The sequence below is a fragment of the Centruroides sculpturatus genome, unplaced genomic scaffold (assembly GCF_000671375.1).
Source record: "Centruroides sculpturatus isolate CEXI.00-Female unplaced genomic scaffold, Cexi_2.0 scaffold228, whole genome shotgun sequence".
In the NCBI taxonomy this organism is placed as follows: Eukaryota; Metazoa; Arthropoda; class Arachnida; order Scorpiones; family Buthidae; genus Centruroides; species Centruroides sculpturatus.
This window is the reverse complement of record NW_019384467.1, coordinates 511,869-528,463: the sequence shown is the minus strand read 5'-3', so window position 1 is coordinate 528,463 and position 16,595 is coordinate 511,869. Positions and strand designations below refer to the sequence as shown.

At 27.6% G+C, this 16,595-nt stretch overlaps 1 protein-coding gene across 2 annotated transcripts in view; it reads right to left on the bottom strand.

Moving 5' to 3' along the window:
* Window positions 1-16,595, bottom strand: part of LOC111621066 (aryl hydrocarbon receptor nuclear translocator homolog) — a 152,498-nt gene that overhangs the window by 117,273 nt on the left and 18,630 nt on the right. For both annotated transcript variants that reach the window (XM_023363120.1, XM_023363122.1), the window contains exon 2: window positions 10,164-10,212. In XM_023363120.1, the coding sequence (XP_023218888.1) occupies window positions 10,164-10,212 (49 nt within the window). The remainder of the gene's footprint in view (window positions 1-10,163; window positions 10,213-16,595) is intronic.

Here is a 16,595-nt window from a genome sequence, read left to right as displayed (position 1 = left end):
AACAAGTAAATTCAGAAAAAAAATTTTAAACAGAAGTCCCTAAATATGCAGAAATGTCCAAGTGTCAGAAAAAAAGTATTAATAAATATTCTGTGTGTAGTGTCTTTGCAATACAAACAATAATTTTGGTAGACGATCAACCAGCAATTAGTTTTAAATAAACTGTAATGTTTTTCTAACACTTTTTTAATTCAGATGCATTTCGGGTTGGCTTGTATTCCCAACCCCTCTTCAGTGCTGTTAAAATTACAAAAAACAAGGTGAGTTTCACGACATTGGTAAGTAGGACATAACAAAAATGTGGGGTGACAATAACATAAAAAACTTACATGTTATATAATGGTACAGGATAGACTTGTGTGACAATATTTTCATTACATAGTTGTATAAATAAACTAGCTTTTACTTCAGGCTTATATTAATTAATTACACCAAATTAATAAGCCTGAAGTAAAAGCTAGTTTATATATATTGGTGCCAGTGTTGTCTAAATTAGTTATTTTTCTTTGTTGAGTGTTACAGATGGTATATCAGTGAGTGGCCAAGTATTGCTGATTTACATACTGTTGTTATATTTTTACAAAATACAATCAGATTTAGTAGAAAATTATTGAACAAATATATAATTCTTTCTTCTTACTAAATTCTGCAGATATATTTAATTAGTTGAGTGTAAATAAAGATTTATTTTATTTGAATGTCATTTGTTGAAGAAATCTCAGCATAACTATTCCAGAACTATAGCAACAATGTTCAATTCTGTTTAAAGTGCTGTGCTTTAAACAATATTTATGTTTAGGAATGCAAGCTTTACTTGTTCTGGTGATCACGTAAACAGGATAAATGTCACTTGACACTCCTATCTTGGCCAACACTTAAGCAAAGCGACCAATTAAGTGAGAAGATTACCAATATGGTTTACATTAAAATTTATAAATTAACAGGGGAATATCAGGGGTGCCCACAAAGCAAGGTTTTACTGTATTTGAACCTGAAAGTGAGTTATGAAATAATTTGAAAACATTAGTTCTGTAAAACATTTTAAATTACAGTAAAGGTTGTTTATTTTCATTTGCACAGGAATTACTAGTAATTCAGAATGTAAATGTTACATTACAAAAAATATACTTTGTTTTCTGGAAAAATTTATCAAGATAACAAATTAAAATGCATATTTATTGTATATTAGCTATTACACTCAAATCAGTCATTATAAAAATAAAATAACTAGATGCTGAAAAAAATGTACTTAAAAAAGCAAGGACAAAAGTCTAATATCTAGGGGTAAGATTTTATGCAAATGCATATTTGAGTTTTGATTGATATTTCTTAAAATAAATAGAAAAATGGAAATCCAGAGGTCCTACAATCCAAAATTTGGAAATTATAAATGCATATTTCAAATGCAAAAGCATATTTTCAATATTCTGCCTATTAAAGCACACTTCCTTGCTTTAGAAAAATTTTCTTCTGTAACTGGACTAATTACTGCATTGTTGCACTGTTCAGCACAGTATCTTTCTTCAAGATTTTTTAGAAGTTACTTTCTTTAAACCTGAATTGAGTGTGACATGTTCTTTTGAACTGATTTCATAAAATATCCTTGATTTAATTGACTAGTTTTCAGAAGTCTGAACATTCCTAGAGGAAAATAGTCTTATATAGTTCTAAATGCAGAGCATATGTTGAAAAGTTTAAAGGAAGCATTTTTTTTATTAATGGTATGTTTTAATGTAATAGTTGGCATGCTTGATAGTGCTTTTAAAAACACAGCAGCAACAAATTAAAAATAATTTTGTGGCAAATGAAATACATTTGAGTGCTCCTAGATGAGTGAGTGAGAGTGCTCCTTTTCTTGTCTGATGCTACTAGCTGTATGCTCAAAGAAGCTTATATGATGAAAGTGTTTTATATCAAAATCAATTTAACTTGATTAGCACACACATTTAATGAGAAATTGTGAAACTGACATTTTTTGGTACGAATAAATTGATCACCAACTGCAATTGTAAGTCTTCATAAAAGCTCCAAAACAATGACAGGAATTTTTAAGGATGCTTTCAATTGTGCCTATTCCACCAGAGCCTATACTGACATATTGGTGTACATGGCTATCTGCTGTCATTTACTATGCTGACAATATTCATAATGTACAAACTTTTGATCCTGAAGATGATGTATGCATTTTAGCTCTGAAGTGTCTTGAAAGTATCATCATCAAGCAAGAATTTGCCTGTATTAAAAGCCAATTTGTGTTTTCTTAAAGACATGATTATCAAGTTGAAAGAGAGGCTTCATCTCAATGAATCAATCAATGTAATAAACTTGGCAGTTAACAAAATCAAAGTCACTCTGTATGAAGAAAATCCACTTTGAAAGAGAAGTTTTAAAATATGCTAGATAAAATTCCGGATGGAAACTATTTGTGGCATTAATGGCATGATTTCAGATGAAGCAATATCCAGTATAAGTTTTAATTTAAGTCCAAGAGAAATAATATCTCTTTGCATGCTCCAATTATATATTTTGATATAGAGAGCATTTTAAAGTAGAAAAGTATTGTTAGACCAAACTAATTGTATTTCACTGAAAAAAATGTGTCAAAATATTTCATTTTATACTGTAATGTTTGGATTTTCCTACAATAAATAATGTATATATCACATAAATGTTTAATAAAGGATATATAACTGAAATTTTTAGAGAATAATTAAGTGTCTCTTTGATTATTTTTGTGTCATATGTATGTGCCTAAAATGGTAGCTTTAACTGCATAAAATCAGGACCATACTAATGTAACAACAAACAAAACATTTTGCATATAATTGATAATTTATCATCATTTCCACATTTCATGAAGATTCAGATTAAAGAACATTTCAAAATCAATCCCATGACAAAGACAAAAACAAATGCATAATTGCAACATGTTGGTAGCATATTTGTTAACAAATTTGGCAATATTTTAGTGAAAAAATTAGCAACTATTTTTGATGACCATGTTTTTGTTTTATATTTTATGGCATTATGGTTAATTACAAAATAGTTTGTTATATTTTAGTTTATCAAGAACTTCATCATTGTAAGGATTTATAGAAAAGTGAAAGTTTTACTAATACTATACATTGGTTTTTAAACAATAAATTAATATTGCAATCTAACTGTAGAGCTGATGATTGATCTGATTTCTTCTTAAGCAAAAGAAGCAGATAACCAATTGCTAATGAGAAAACATGGAAGTGATTCAATGCATCAAATTAAGTGAGTATTACTTTGGCATGTGAAATATTAAAGTTGTACTTTCTGCAGTTTCAATAGTAACAAATTCATATAAGAAAGCATATACAAAAATTATTAATGTAGTAAATGTGTCAAGTTCATCAGATATAAGAAGTGATAGAAAAAAATGATAAAATTATTAATGATATGGATTGATGATGTGAATCAATAGAGAACTCCTGTAACTCAAGCAGTAATCATTGTCAAAGCAAGATTCTTGTTTAATGAAATAAATGAAGAGACTGGTAGAAAAGTCATCTGTGGCAAGTACAGGTTTTCTGATTAAAAAATTTTATACAAATTCACAATGTAAAAATTTTTGGTAAAGCAGTCAGAGCTGTTGTTACTGCAGAAAATAAATACCCAGCTGAATTACAAAAAAATATTTTATGAAAAGGGATACATCTCTGAGTTGGTTTTTTTAATGAAATGAGACAGCACTGTACTGAAAAAATTTGCATAATACTCCTTGTCCAGTTTTAGTGACGTAATTGCTTGTTGCATATTAGTACATACATAGCTTGTGATGAGAAATATAGTCCTGATTTTAAGACTAATAAAGACCATTGTTGCTGGTGTTAATGTGTCAGGCACATTCAAACAAAGCATTGTTAGTGTACCTTGCAGAGACATCCCATGTTATAAAATGTGTATGTAATATTGATAAGACTTACTTGCCTGTTGTTTAAAGATTTAATAAAAAAAGCATGGATAATGCAGACAAGTTTTATTGAATGGTATCTTCATACTTTTGTCCAGATATGGCAAAATTTTGTCCTGCAAATAACTTGCCTGATAAATTTTCATCTTTGATAATGCTCCTGGGCATCCAACAAACCTAGAAGATTTATGATGATTTATTTGCCACCCAACACTACATTTCTTTTACAGCCAATGGACCAGAGTGACATTGCAGTCTTGAAACCTGCAATTAAACTCTACACAACCTTCAGAAATATTAAGAACTGTAGTTCTAAACCAGAAAACTAAATGTCCTTGAACCAGGCCCATCTCATTAAGGTTTTGTCACTGTCTTGTTTTCAAATATGTTTTTAATTTATAACTTTTGTCTTATATTATTTATGTAAAATAATTATAAAATAATAATAATTCTTTATTAAAATTTAAAAGTTATCCAGTTTTAGTAATCAATTACTTTCTTAAATTCCTTTTCTTATTTGCTGTTGCAGTAGAGAATTGCTTTCCTCAAACTACTACAATTATAACTGTAATTAAACAATTATTTAGATAAGAAATTTACAAATTAAATCATAGGAAAAGAACAGTAATGTATTTGTATGAAAGACAACTATAAAACTGGTGAAATAAGTTATGTTTCAATTATATGCATTATCAGTCTCATTCTCAATCAAATCAATCTTAATCAATGCTTTAAACATTAATTTTAATTATTATTTGTTTGCAAAATACTAGTTTAAACTACTGGTATTTCATACTTCAGTTATACATAAACTGTTGCTAAAGATAGTAGCAGTAATCATACAATACTGTTGTAATTTTATTTGAGCTGTAACATTACTAATTAATTATAATGATATATAATTTGGATTTAAAGTAGATAGTTAAGCTAACATCTTGTATTAAATTTAATAAGTAAAAATGAATTAATTTAAAATATTCTAAAAGAAAAGATCAATCTGGAGTAAAGCTCAAACTAACTTCTGCTTACTGTAAAGTTGCCTTGTCAATTGCCAATTATATTACTTGGATGTCAATTCAATCTTTGCTTCCAGACCAGACCATTTAATTATTAAAAATAGTTGATTTGAATTTCAAAGAGTTGTTTAGTTCAGTATAAACATCATAATTAATAATTTATTATTTAGTTACACAGACATGTAGTATATAGAAAATGCAACATCACAATTAACACATACAAAATATACAGTGATACAAAAAGGACTTTACAACTTTGAAAACAAACAGAATTCTAATCAGAGGACAGAATTCATTGAGGTATATACCGTGTTTCCCCAAAAATAAGACGGTGTCTTATATTAATTTTTGCTCTGAAAAATGCGCTAGGTCTTATTTTCAGGGAATGTCTTATATTTTCCAGGAAGAAAAATTCACATTTATTACTGAACAAAAACATTCCCAAGTCGAACTTAGACGAGAGTGATGTATATCCGGTGTGTCGAACTGTCGCCTTTTTATAGCGTCAACATCGGACTCGACCAATTAGTGCTTACTAAACCGTAGCACTATGCAAAATGTCATGTGGCGTGATTCCAGGCCGACCAATTAGCCATCACCAGCCGTAACGTTATGCAAATCTGTGATTCCCAAGCCATAGTCTTATGCAAATCATGCCGTGTAGCGTAATTGTCTGCTGACCAATCAGTGGCTGTACTTTCAAAAAGCCAACGGCCACTTTCAACCATCTGTCGATGACCGTTACGACTAAAAAAAACTTGGCTAGGTCTTACTTTCAGGGGGAGGTCTTATATTTCGCAATTCAGCAAAATCTGTGCTAGGTCTTATTTTCGGGGAAACACGGTAGCAAATTTCATCCAAATTTGTCTCATGTAGTGCAGAAATCTTGCATTTAATTAAGGAAGACAAAATATTCCTAAACAATAATATATTCAGTAATGAGTTGATATTTCATCTTACAAGGAGATGGCCAGATGTTTGTGTCGATGATTCAAATGAAACTTAAGCATATAGCCCTAAACACAAATAGTTCCTTGTCCAAATAATAGAACTCACTTCTCAAGCATTTCTGAAAAATGGGTCTCTGAAAATTGAGTGTTTAGCTTTTAAGTCTAGAATCTCTACTGATAGGAATGGCAGTAGCTGAGTAAATAAGATTCTAGATGCTGGAGCTAATTGATATGGGTTTAATACTATGCAACTTTTTTTTTTCCAAATGTGGAACAGTTATTTTATTATTTTACCATATCATTAGCATTATTATTACTATTTGTATTCCTCACATTTAAAGCTTATAAAATGAGATTAAAAATTACATTGTCTGTTTAGCAAAAACGAAGTTTCTGTAGATTTAACTCTTTTATGTCATTAAATAAAATTTTTATTTCTTCATATTTATTTTCAGATATGATGGTATTGTTTTATTTGAAATGTAACAAATATGAATGCATGACAAAACTATCCATTGTTTAATGTTCCACATTGGGGAGAAACTAAAGTTGCAAAGTATCAAGCCCGTATCAATTAACTCCAGCATCTAGAATCTTATCCACTCAGCTACTGCTATTCCTAGATAGGTAGAGCTTCTAGACATAAGCTAAAACACTCAATTTTCAGAGGCCTGTTTTTTGGAAATGCTTGAGAAGAGAGTCTGATTACTTGGACAAGGAGCTATATGTGTTTAGGGCTACATGTCCACCAAGTTTCATTCAAATTAGAGACGTGAATTTCTGGCTGTTTCCTTGTCAGTGATAAAACACTCCCAACTGCAGGATTTGAGGCTTTGAAAACCCATAAGCAACTGTGGAACATATTTTGGACAGTCCAAAAGTGAATGTGTTTTATGTTCGTAGCAAAGATGAAGTGTACTGTCCTCCTTATCCTTAAGGGAGCCATCAATACTTTCATGTATCAGGATATATATACTCTCATTTCACAGTTAAATAATGACAATATAGAACAAGGGTTTCAAAGCTTTTTTTGTATATCTACTTCTTTTAAGAAAAATTTTTTCTATTGACCCCTTTCAATATTATATTATATATAAATATATATGACATAGCCTCTTGCAATTTTTAAAAGACACCTTCTTACACTTATTTAAGAAGAAATGTGTGTTAAATTATTATTATTATATATATATATATTTATTTATTTGATTGCAAAGTTTTATTGACCATCCCTCAAACACTTTCGTTAGAATTTACAAATTTCTTCTATTGTGACAGCTCAATTAAGCTGTTAAAACTGATGTAAGAAAACATACAAATTGCCAAATAAATTAATTCTCTGAATTATTAAATCAATAACTCAAATTGTTTTCTTCTATTAAAATGTTAAAAAAGTTTTATTTTTAATAACAATAACTTTTTATTCAATTGCACAAAGAATAAGATCTCAAAATAAAATATTCATCCAATTTTTATAATTAACATTTGATGATAAATAATTGATATAATTGTAATGATTAAATATTAATTCTTATTATTATTATTATTGAGATAATTATGAATTATTAAATATATTATCAATTCAATTACACTGTTATTCCAGAGAATTTTGTACATATAGAGTTTCAGAATTTGAATACAGAAGAAAATAATAAAAAATTTTAAAGCCAAAAAATATTTATTTTTATATAAATTATGTACAGTTAGATTCAATTTACCCTAAACCAGCAATACTTATGAATTTAAGTAACTTGATCAGTTTAAAATTTAATCATTTAATTCCACACTTTATTTGAATATTTTGTCAATTTAATCTATATTGAAACATCATCAAATGATTGCCTAAATAATTGTTTGATGATGTTTCTATATATATGTATATAGGGCTTCACAATGTTTGTTTATACTTAATTTATATTAATCTATATAAAGAAATAAGCATCAAAAATATCACACACAACCAACCAGAACCAGTTTCACCTGTGATACACAATCTATACTCTGCCAATTATTTAAGTCTAACATCATATTCCAGCAAACCAGAAGTGCTGCCATTGTCTCTCTCAATTCCAAGTTTTAATTGATGATTTTAAGTAATTACAGCATATTTTTATTTAAAAGTTTGTTGTAATCTGAACATATTTTGGGGGTAGTTATATATTTATTAAATACTATCATAATTACTCTATACTTTTGTGTTTATAGTGATTTTGAGACAAAATGATTCTTATTCATATGGCAGTACAGTATATTTGGTTTCATCATTGGATGCAGTTCTATTTTACTTTTTGAAATTTACTTTCATAATTTTTTAAAATAATTTTTTAATTAAAATTTTTACATTTTATAAATTTTTTATCCTAAGTATGTCTTGAACATAGATAATCAATGCAATTAATTTTAAATTGGTCTGTGTTTATAAACTTAAGGGCTGTCCATAAATTATGTAATGCAGATAATCATTATGATGCATTTAAAAAAATGTTAGGATCTCAACCCTTGGATAACAGAATAATTCATTTTTGTTTCCAAAGAGTTGTACTGAAAAATGTACTGTTTAGATCCCTGCTTTGTACTGTACATTATACCTGTAATTAATAAAATAATGTAATGTTTGGAACCCCAAGCTGTGCATTATTCCTTAGTACAATTAAGGAAGTTAAACTGAAGATATGTTTTATGTAAGTTTGTAAATAGGTATATGTGATGCATCATGCTGCAGTACAGGAGGATGGAATGGTAGTTGAAAAATATAAAAATAGCATTATGTAATTTATAGATGATCTCATATACAGATTCTTAAAAGTCCTTATAATTATTTAACTGTAAAAAGAAGAAAAAAGACAATCCACACTGAAACAAAGTCTGTATTAAATTCCTTTTATATCTTGTAAATATCAGCTGCATGATTACACTGTATATCACTGTGTACCCGTTAGTATATTAAAATTATGTAAGAGCTGCATTTACTATTGTTTAAACTAAAATGATACTATCAGTACAGTTGTATATAATTAATAATTTTAGAATAAATTTGAAATATTTTATCTTCTAAATATTTTAAGAGATAACAGATTGTTTATTTCAAACTTATTCTGTAATAAAATTATTCTTGTCTAGATAGCAAATGTTTTACAAAATTAAATTTAGCCTTGCAATGAGTNACTTTCATAATTTTTTAAAATAATTTTTTAATTAAAATTTTTACATTTTATAAATTTTTTATCCTAAGTATGTCTTGAACATAGATAATCAATGCAATTAATTTTAAATTGGTCTGTGTTTATAAACTTAAGGGCTGTCCATAAATTATGTAATGCAGATAATCATTATGATGCATTTAAAAAAATGTTAGGATCTCAACCCTTGGATAACAGAATAATTCATTTTTGTTTCCAAAGAGTTGTACTGAAAAATGTACTGTTTAGATCCCTGCTTTGTACTGTACATTATACCTGTAATTAATAAAATAATGTAATGTTTGGAACCCCAAGCTGTGCATTATTCCTTAGTACAATTAAGGAAGTTAAACTGAAGATATGTTTTATGTAAGTTTGTAAATAGGTATATGTGATGCATCATGCTGCAGTACAGGAGGATGGAATGGTAGTTGAAAAATATAAAAATAGCATTATGTAATTTATAGATGATCTCATATACAGATTCTTAAAAGTCCTTATAATTATTTAACTGTAAAAAGAAGAAAAAAGACAATCCACACTGAAACAAAGTCTGTATTAAATTCCTTTTATATCTTGTAAATATCAGCTGCATGATTACACTGTATATCACTGTGTACCCGTTAGTATATTAAAATTATGTAAGAGCTGCATTTACTATTGTTTAAACTAAAATGATACTATCAGTACAGTTGTATATAATTAATAATTTTAGAATAAATTTGAAATATTTTATCTTCTAAATATTTTAAGAGATAACAGATTGTTTATTTCAAACTTATTCTGTAATAAAATTATTCTTGTCTAGATAGCAAATGTTTTACAAAATTAAATTTAGCCTTGCAATGAGTTATAAATTCATAAGGAAATGTAAAAAAAATTATCATAAAACACATTTAATAAGCATTTAAACTCTTTATGTAATTATTTAAATCAAATAATTTTATTATTTCAATATATGTTAACACATATTTTGATGTTAAATTTCTACAAGTGAATTATCTATGATAGTAATATTATAAAGCTATCTATAGAATTATTTCAACAAACAATTTATTTGGTCATTTGATTTACTTACTCTTTAAACCCTGTTTTGCGCTTTTTTATTACTTTACTTGCATCAGTACCTAAACAGAAATAATATTGTTAATAATTATAATTAATAATTATTGACAGAAATTATTATAATTTACAGCAAATGTTTCACAAATCTTGGCCAGGGTGCTGGGATACACAGTATTAAGGATGAGTCTATGTTAGTATTGAAGGATAAGGTTACCTAGTTTAACATTCTACAAATCTTCAAAACCAACTTGTGATATGTCTTGGCCAATATACAGTCAACTCCCAATATACAGTGTTATAGGTGAGGGTTGACTGTAGTTATTTAAAACTAAATCATTTTATTTATATTTGCAAGACAGTTCTGATTTAGCTCAAGTATCCCATTCAGATAATGCACAGTTCCTGATCAAGATCTGTGAAACTAACTGTAACATTCATATTTTCAACATGACATATTTTTAAGAATATTATAATTATTATAACACATTTTTACTTCAAAAATATAAATTTTAATTATAATTTCTATTTACTCTTTAATAAAAATATATTTATATTTGATTTACACATTTCATTCTATTAAAAATTTAAACGGTTCTGATTATAAATAATTCAGAACTTAAATGCAAAAGAAAGTGATATAATCTTATTACAATTTCAAGCAGAATAAGTCTCATCACTAAGAAAATATAACAGAATAATTTTCTTTAAAATTATTATTTATAAATTAAATCATTCAAGCTTTAAAAAATTTGTGTAATAGAAAATATCTGAACAAAATTGTACATTAGACTATTAAACAAAGTTTTCAATTATGTTAAGTCATTTGTAAATAATCTCAGAGATTAAAACACCAAAATGTGCAATTTTAAGCTGATATGCAAGTTACAATATTTTAAATATTTTGTTAATTAAAATTTAAAATAAATTTTCACTTTTGTATCTATATTATATATTTTTGTAGAAATTTTGAATGCAATCAAAGTTTTTTTTGATTGCATTCAAAATAATTCCATTTATAAGAATTAATTCCATTGCTTAAAATAGTCATACAGAAGAAAAATGCCAAAATTTCTTAATTAATGGAAAATATATTCAGTAAAATAAATATGACTTACATGAACCTATAACCATAAAAACGAAATTTGAATAAATCTGAACTCTGTTGAGTTTGAATCGTTCGCTTACTCCGTCACGTGTTATGTTTGAAAGTGTTCGGAGTTAATGATCAATGTTCAAATTCAAGAGAAAGATATTATTATGATATTTAAAAACATGCTTGTGAGATACATAATTATTTATTTAATGTTGTTCTCACATGTTCCACTGTAGATTTTATTATATTTTAACACTTAATAAATATTATTTCGTTGTTACTCTGTATGTAGTAGGTTTGCCATGCCATGGAAAGTCAGATTTCGTCCCTTGAATTAATACAAGTGGATGTGTCGTATGCCCTAAAAATTTCCATCTCTTCCAGCCATTTTAGCACGTTTTTAAATATCATAATAATATCTTTCTCTTGAATTTGAACATTGATCGTTAACTCCAAACACTTTCAAACATAACACATGACTAAGTAAGCGAACGATTCAAACTCAACAGAGTTCGGATTTATTCAAATTTTGTTTTTATGGTGTTCGATCCAGCTATTTCACCTGAAGAAGAGCCCAGAAGGGGTTAAGAAAACGTTCGTCTATGAAAGATTAATTGGATACACATCGGTTATAGGTTCATGTAAGTCATATTTATTTTATTCAACCCGGTGTGCAGTTGCTATTTTATAAATATATTCAGGATAAAAACCAATGTTCAAATCTTTAAAACCATTGATATTTTAAGATTAATGTGTAATAAATGAACAATACAATTTTATTGTTACTTTATGTTGCATAATACATTTATGTTTTTAAAACATAATTAATTTATTCAAACGTCTATTGTATTTGTATAAAAAAGTAACAAATAAAATCACAGCAGATTACCATTTAATATTTGGCTGTGAATGTTACATTAGAGTTAACATTAGAAAAAATTTGGATGTCTTGAATTATTTTCTTGTACAGATGAAAATCAATGACTATTTTCAATAAAAAAAAAGAAAAAAATTCTGGTCAACATGACCAATAAAATTGCACTGTTCTGTACCATCTTAGTATTTATAATAAAATAAAGACACTGAGTTCGGTGTTAAATGCATACATTTCCTTATCGCAAGCACTTTCGACGACTATAAGTTCGTCGAAAGTGCTTGCGATAAGGAAATGTATGCATTTAACACCGAACTCAGTGTCTTTATTTTATTATACAATATTTTGGCGTGATAGTCATCCTATTGATCACATCTTAGTATTGCATTCTTAACAAGTACAAAACATGAACAGGTGTTTTCCAGAGTGCCAAGTGGAAATATTTAGTCAGTTTGCCTCAAAATCTGATTGTCCATTTATTTTTATTTTTGTTATATGAAATTAAATAAGATTAATTTGCTTTTCTCCTCCTTCAAAGTAAATTTTTGTCATTTTTATTCTGCTTTGTTGCTTTTTCTTTTTTCTTATCATAATTTATTTAAACTTTATGATAAACATGACAATGGTAGGCTAAAATAATACACTCTTAACCCTCTATAACATTTGATAGAGTGTGGTTTACATTTTAATTTGAATTACATTTTGCTGGGTTAGTTTATTTGAATTTCATTTTAATGTTTATTGTTCTTTTTGAATGGTTGGACATCTGCTAGTAAAAAATATAAATTAACTGCAATAAATTTTGTATCGAACTGCTGACTAACATTAAAAACATTAATTATATTTTAAAAAAGGTATATTTATATATATATAATTTTTTTAAAAATTTTCAAAATAAGAGTCACTTTAAAACAATAAATATAACAAAATTACACTGATCTTTTCTTCAACAGTCCTTTTTTATTATCAAAGAGATGTACTGTACTTATACCATATGCATTTCAAACTGTATTATTTAACAGTTCCTTTTCAGTAGTAGAAACATACAATAATAACGTGAAAACTCTACAAGACTGTCTGAGAAATGTTGTATACTAGATCTGGTAAATGTGTAAATTTTATTGCTGCAAATCTATATCACCTGTATTGCTGCTCTATATGTATATAATAATGAGGAGTTTTAAATATGTTAAATGAATTCAAACAACATAAATCATACTTTTCTTATCACAAAACTATTAACATATTTATGCTATTAATTGTTTCAACCAGAAATACAGACCAATAGATTATTAATGAATGGAATTAGAAATCTGTATGGAAAAAAACCCACATTGCTAGCATTAAAAATATGCTTAAAAGTAACTAAATTTTCTAAAAAGACAATCATAAAAAAAGAAAATATGCTGAAGAATTTATAAAACATAGATTTTCATATAAGAAATGGATAATGAGCATTAATTAATAAGAATAATTTCTAATCATACCTAAATTCAAAATTTCCAGCAAATAAAAATCAAAAACACATATCGAACGTTTTCGGCCACTAAATTTATCGGCCTTCCTCCTGTATTAGCTTGGCTTGGTCCCAACAGGGGGAAATCCCCGGAAAAAAAATAAAAATTGTAGAAGCAGTAGAGATCTACAAGGCGAGCATGAGTGGAAACTGCATCAACACGGATGTCATTCCTGTATCGTCAGCGTGGAAACGCTATCTAAACTCATAATATACGTCATACATGATACGTCACAGCCGTTTTCGTTCTTTTAAAAAAATTTAAAAGGCAGCGAAGTTCTACTTATAGAATGGTTTTTCCAGTTAATAATTCCGGAGGAAGGCCGATAAATTTAGTGGCCGAAAACGTTTGATATGTGTTTTTGACTTTTATTTGCTGGAAATTTTGAATTTAGGTGTGATTTACGAATATTACAGTTCCAGTTTATGGTGAGGTTGTATTTAGAATAATTTCTAGTGACATTTTAGCAAACTAGAACTTAAAACTTGCAGCACTTATCCTTGCTGGCCTGAAGTACCTGAAGACACTTTAAATAAAATAAACTAATATATATCAAAAACCTTTTACATTTTTCAAAAAATATCTGGTAAAGTATTTCAAAAATTAAACCTTTGATTTAATGAGTTTTTGTGATAAAATGCATGGCCTCTCAAAACGATTGAATTAAATTTAAAAAATTACTTTCATTATTTTTATGTTATTTTTTTAGGAAAAAGTTAGAAATAAAATGTTATATAAAATTAGAATATATCAAATAAATTGTTTTGTGTATTCATTCAATATTAAGGTTGTGTAAATTTGTTAATGTTCAAATGGTATCTTGGGAAAAAAGTCTAGAAACAATTGTTTATGATTACTTGTTATAAGAATTACTTTCATATTGGTTCCAATTGAATTGAATTGAATAAGTGTTTCTGCATCAAACTACAAAATCAACTGTAAATAATTTCACTTGTAGAAATGAGGGTGTCCTGCAGGTTTAGTGTGATTTAATTAGACTCAAATTGAAGAAGGAAAAATCTTGTTCAATTTGAGTCTAACTGAAGATGATAGTTGTAAACTATCAAAAGTACTTGCAATTTTTGAATAAAATGTTGGTTTTAACACCATTCAATAAAATATGTTACATTGTAACATTACACTACATCATTATTTGATGTGAGATGCAATTAACTTTTTTGTCCTGAAGGTTTCCATTTATCTTAACACCCCTTCCTTAATAATTTTGTAAAACAATTATTTTTAACTGAATTGTTCATTTTCTGTCTTAAGAATCAGATTTGATACGATTCCAATACTTTCCTGTGTTATATACATAATAGTCATGGAAGTAAAAGACAACATCTTTCTTTCAATAAATGGTGCTTAAACAGACTAACAGGTCATCCTTCATCCCAAAACCACTAACTCATATATATGACTTTTTCCATTCATACCATCAGTCATAATGCCTTTCAATTCCAAAACAATCAAAGGTTTAAAAATTGTCTTTTGTGTCAGTTCATTTTCCTTTTCTACAATATTATATATATAATCAGAGAGGATACTTCAATATTATTTATTGTTAGAGTCCATACACATTAATAATCTGCTGAAAAAACTTATACATTGTTATTAGAACAATTACTTTCTTTTACTAAAATTAATAAGGTTAAAAAGTAAAATTTTGATTTACATTTGAAAACTTTAAATTAAAATTGTTGAGTTTAAAGCATTCTTTTATGCTTTCTTCAAATTCGATAAATCCTGATGTTATGTTTGAAACTATTAGAATTAAAATTAATTTTTTGCTTTTCCCACATGTCAAAGTTTTATACAATATCATTTTTGGCATATCTCAAGTATTTGTATCTATAAGCTAATGATGACCTAAGATAAGCTAAAAACAATTCTTGTATTAAAAAAAACTTTGGCATGAAAAAAAGTAATTTTATTTGTAATAATTTTCTTATAAATATTCCTCTGAAAATGAGCTGAAAAGCTCAGAAGTACTAGAGACATTAAGTTATTTACAATTTTAAGTTCTCTGATAAAACAGAAAACAGTTAAACATGATGAACATATAGTACACTTCCGTGTTGCTGCGTTATTAACAGTGATTTGTTAATTTCAGATATACTCGCTAGTACTTTCAACAGTTTACAACCATTGTTTTCAGGCAAAATCAAATACCTTTATTGTCAAGTTGACAGCTTTTAATGGACTTTTCAAATTACATAATACACGTGGTTGGAATATAGAACAAAACATTAAAATTGAATAATTAAATATTTAAAAAAAAAAAAAAAAAGTGCTGTAATAACGTAAACTCCCCAAAACATATAAATAGTGAGTAATGGTGCCGTGCATGGTAGTAATAAAAATTAGAATGCAAAATTATAACTTGGATTGTTTAAATAAAGTTATCTAGCTGTGGTATTCCAATGTCGGTGCATTACATGGCAATGCAGCGGATACGTAAAGGTTCTTTCATATTTGTCTATGATCATTGCACTAGTTAAGCAATTTAGTGTGGTTCCAAAGTGGAAGATAATCTTGGTCTAGAACCTTTTTCACTAATTCTCTTGCTGGTCTGTTTACCATTTCACTAAAAATAGCACATATATTTAGAAAGCATGGTTTTATATTACCTATAACTCTTCAACCATCACTACGAAGAACATTGTGCAACAATAGAGACACTCTCACATTGAATGAAAAATTGGAGGTTTATAAAATTCCATTAAAGCATACAATATCAGGGGAGGAAATTATCTATATTGTAGCTTTCACCAGAATTATACTGTCCCTCATCCTTGAACATCATGAGGACATTAGAAATAACAGACCAGCAACAGAATTAGCGAAAAAGGTTCTAGACCAAGATTATCTTCCACTTTGGAACCACACTAAATTGCTTAAGCAGTGCAATGATCATAGACAAATATTCATATGGGAGAACCTTTACATATCCACTGCACT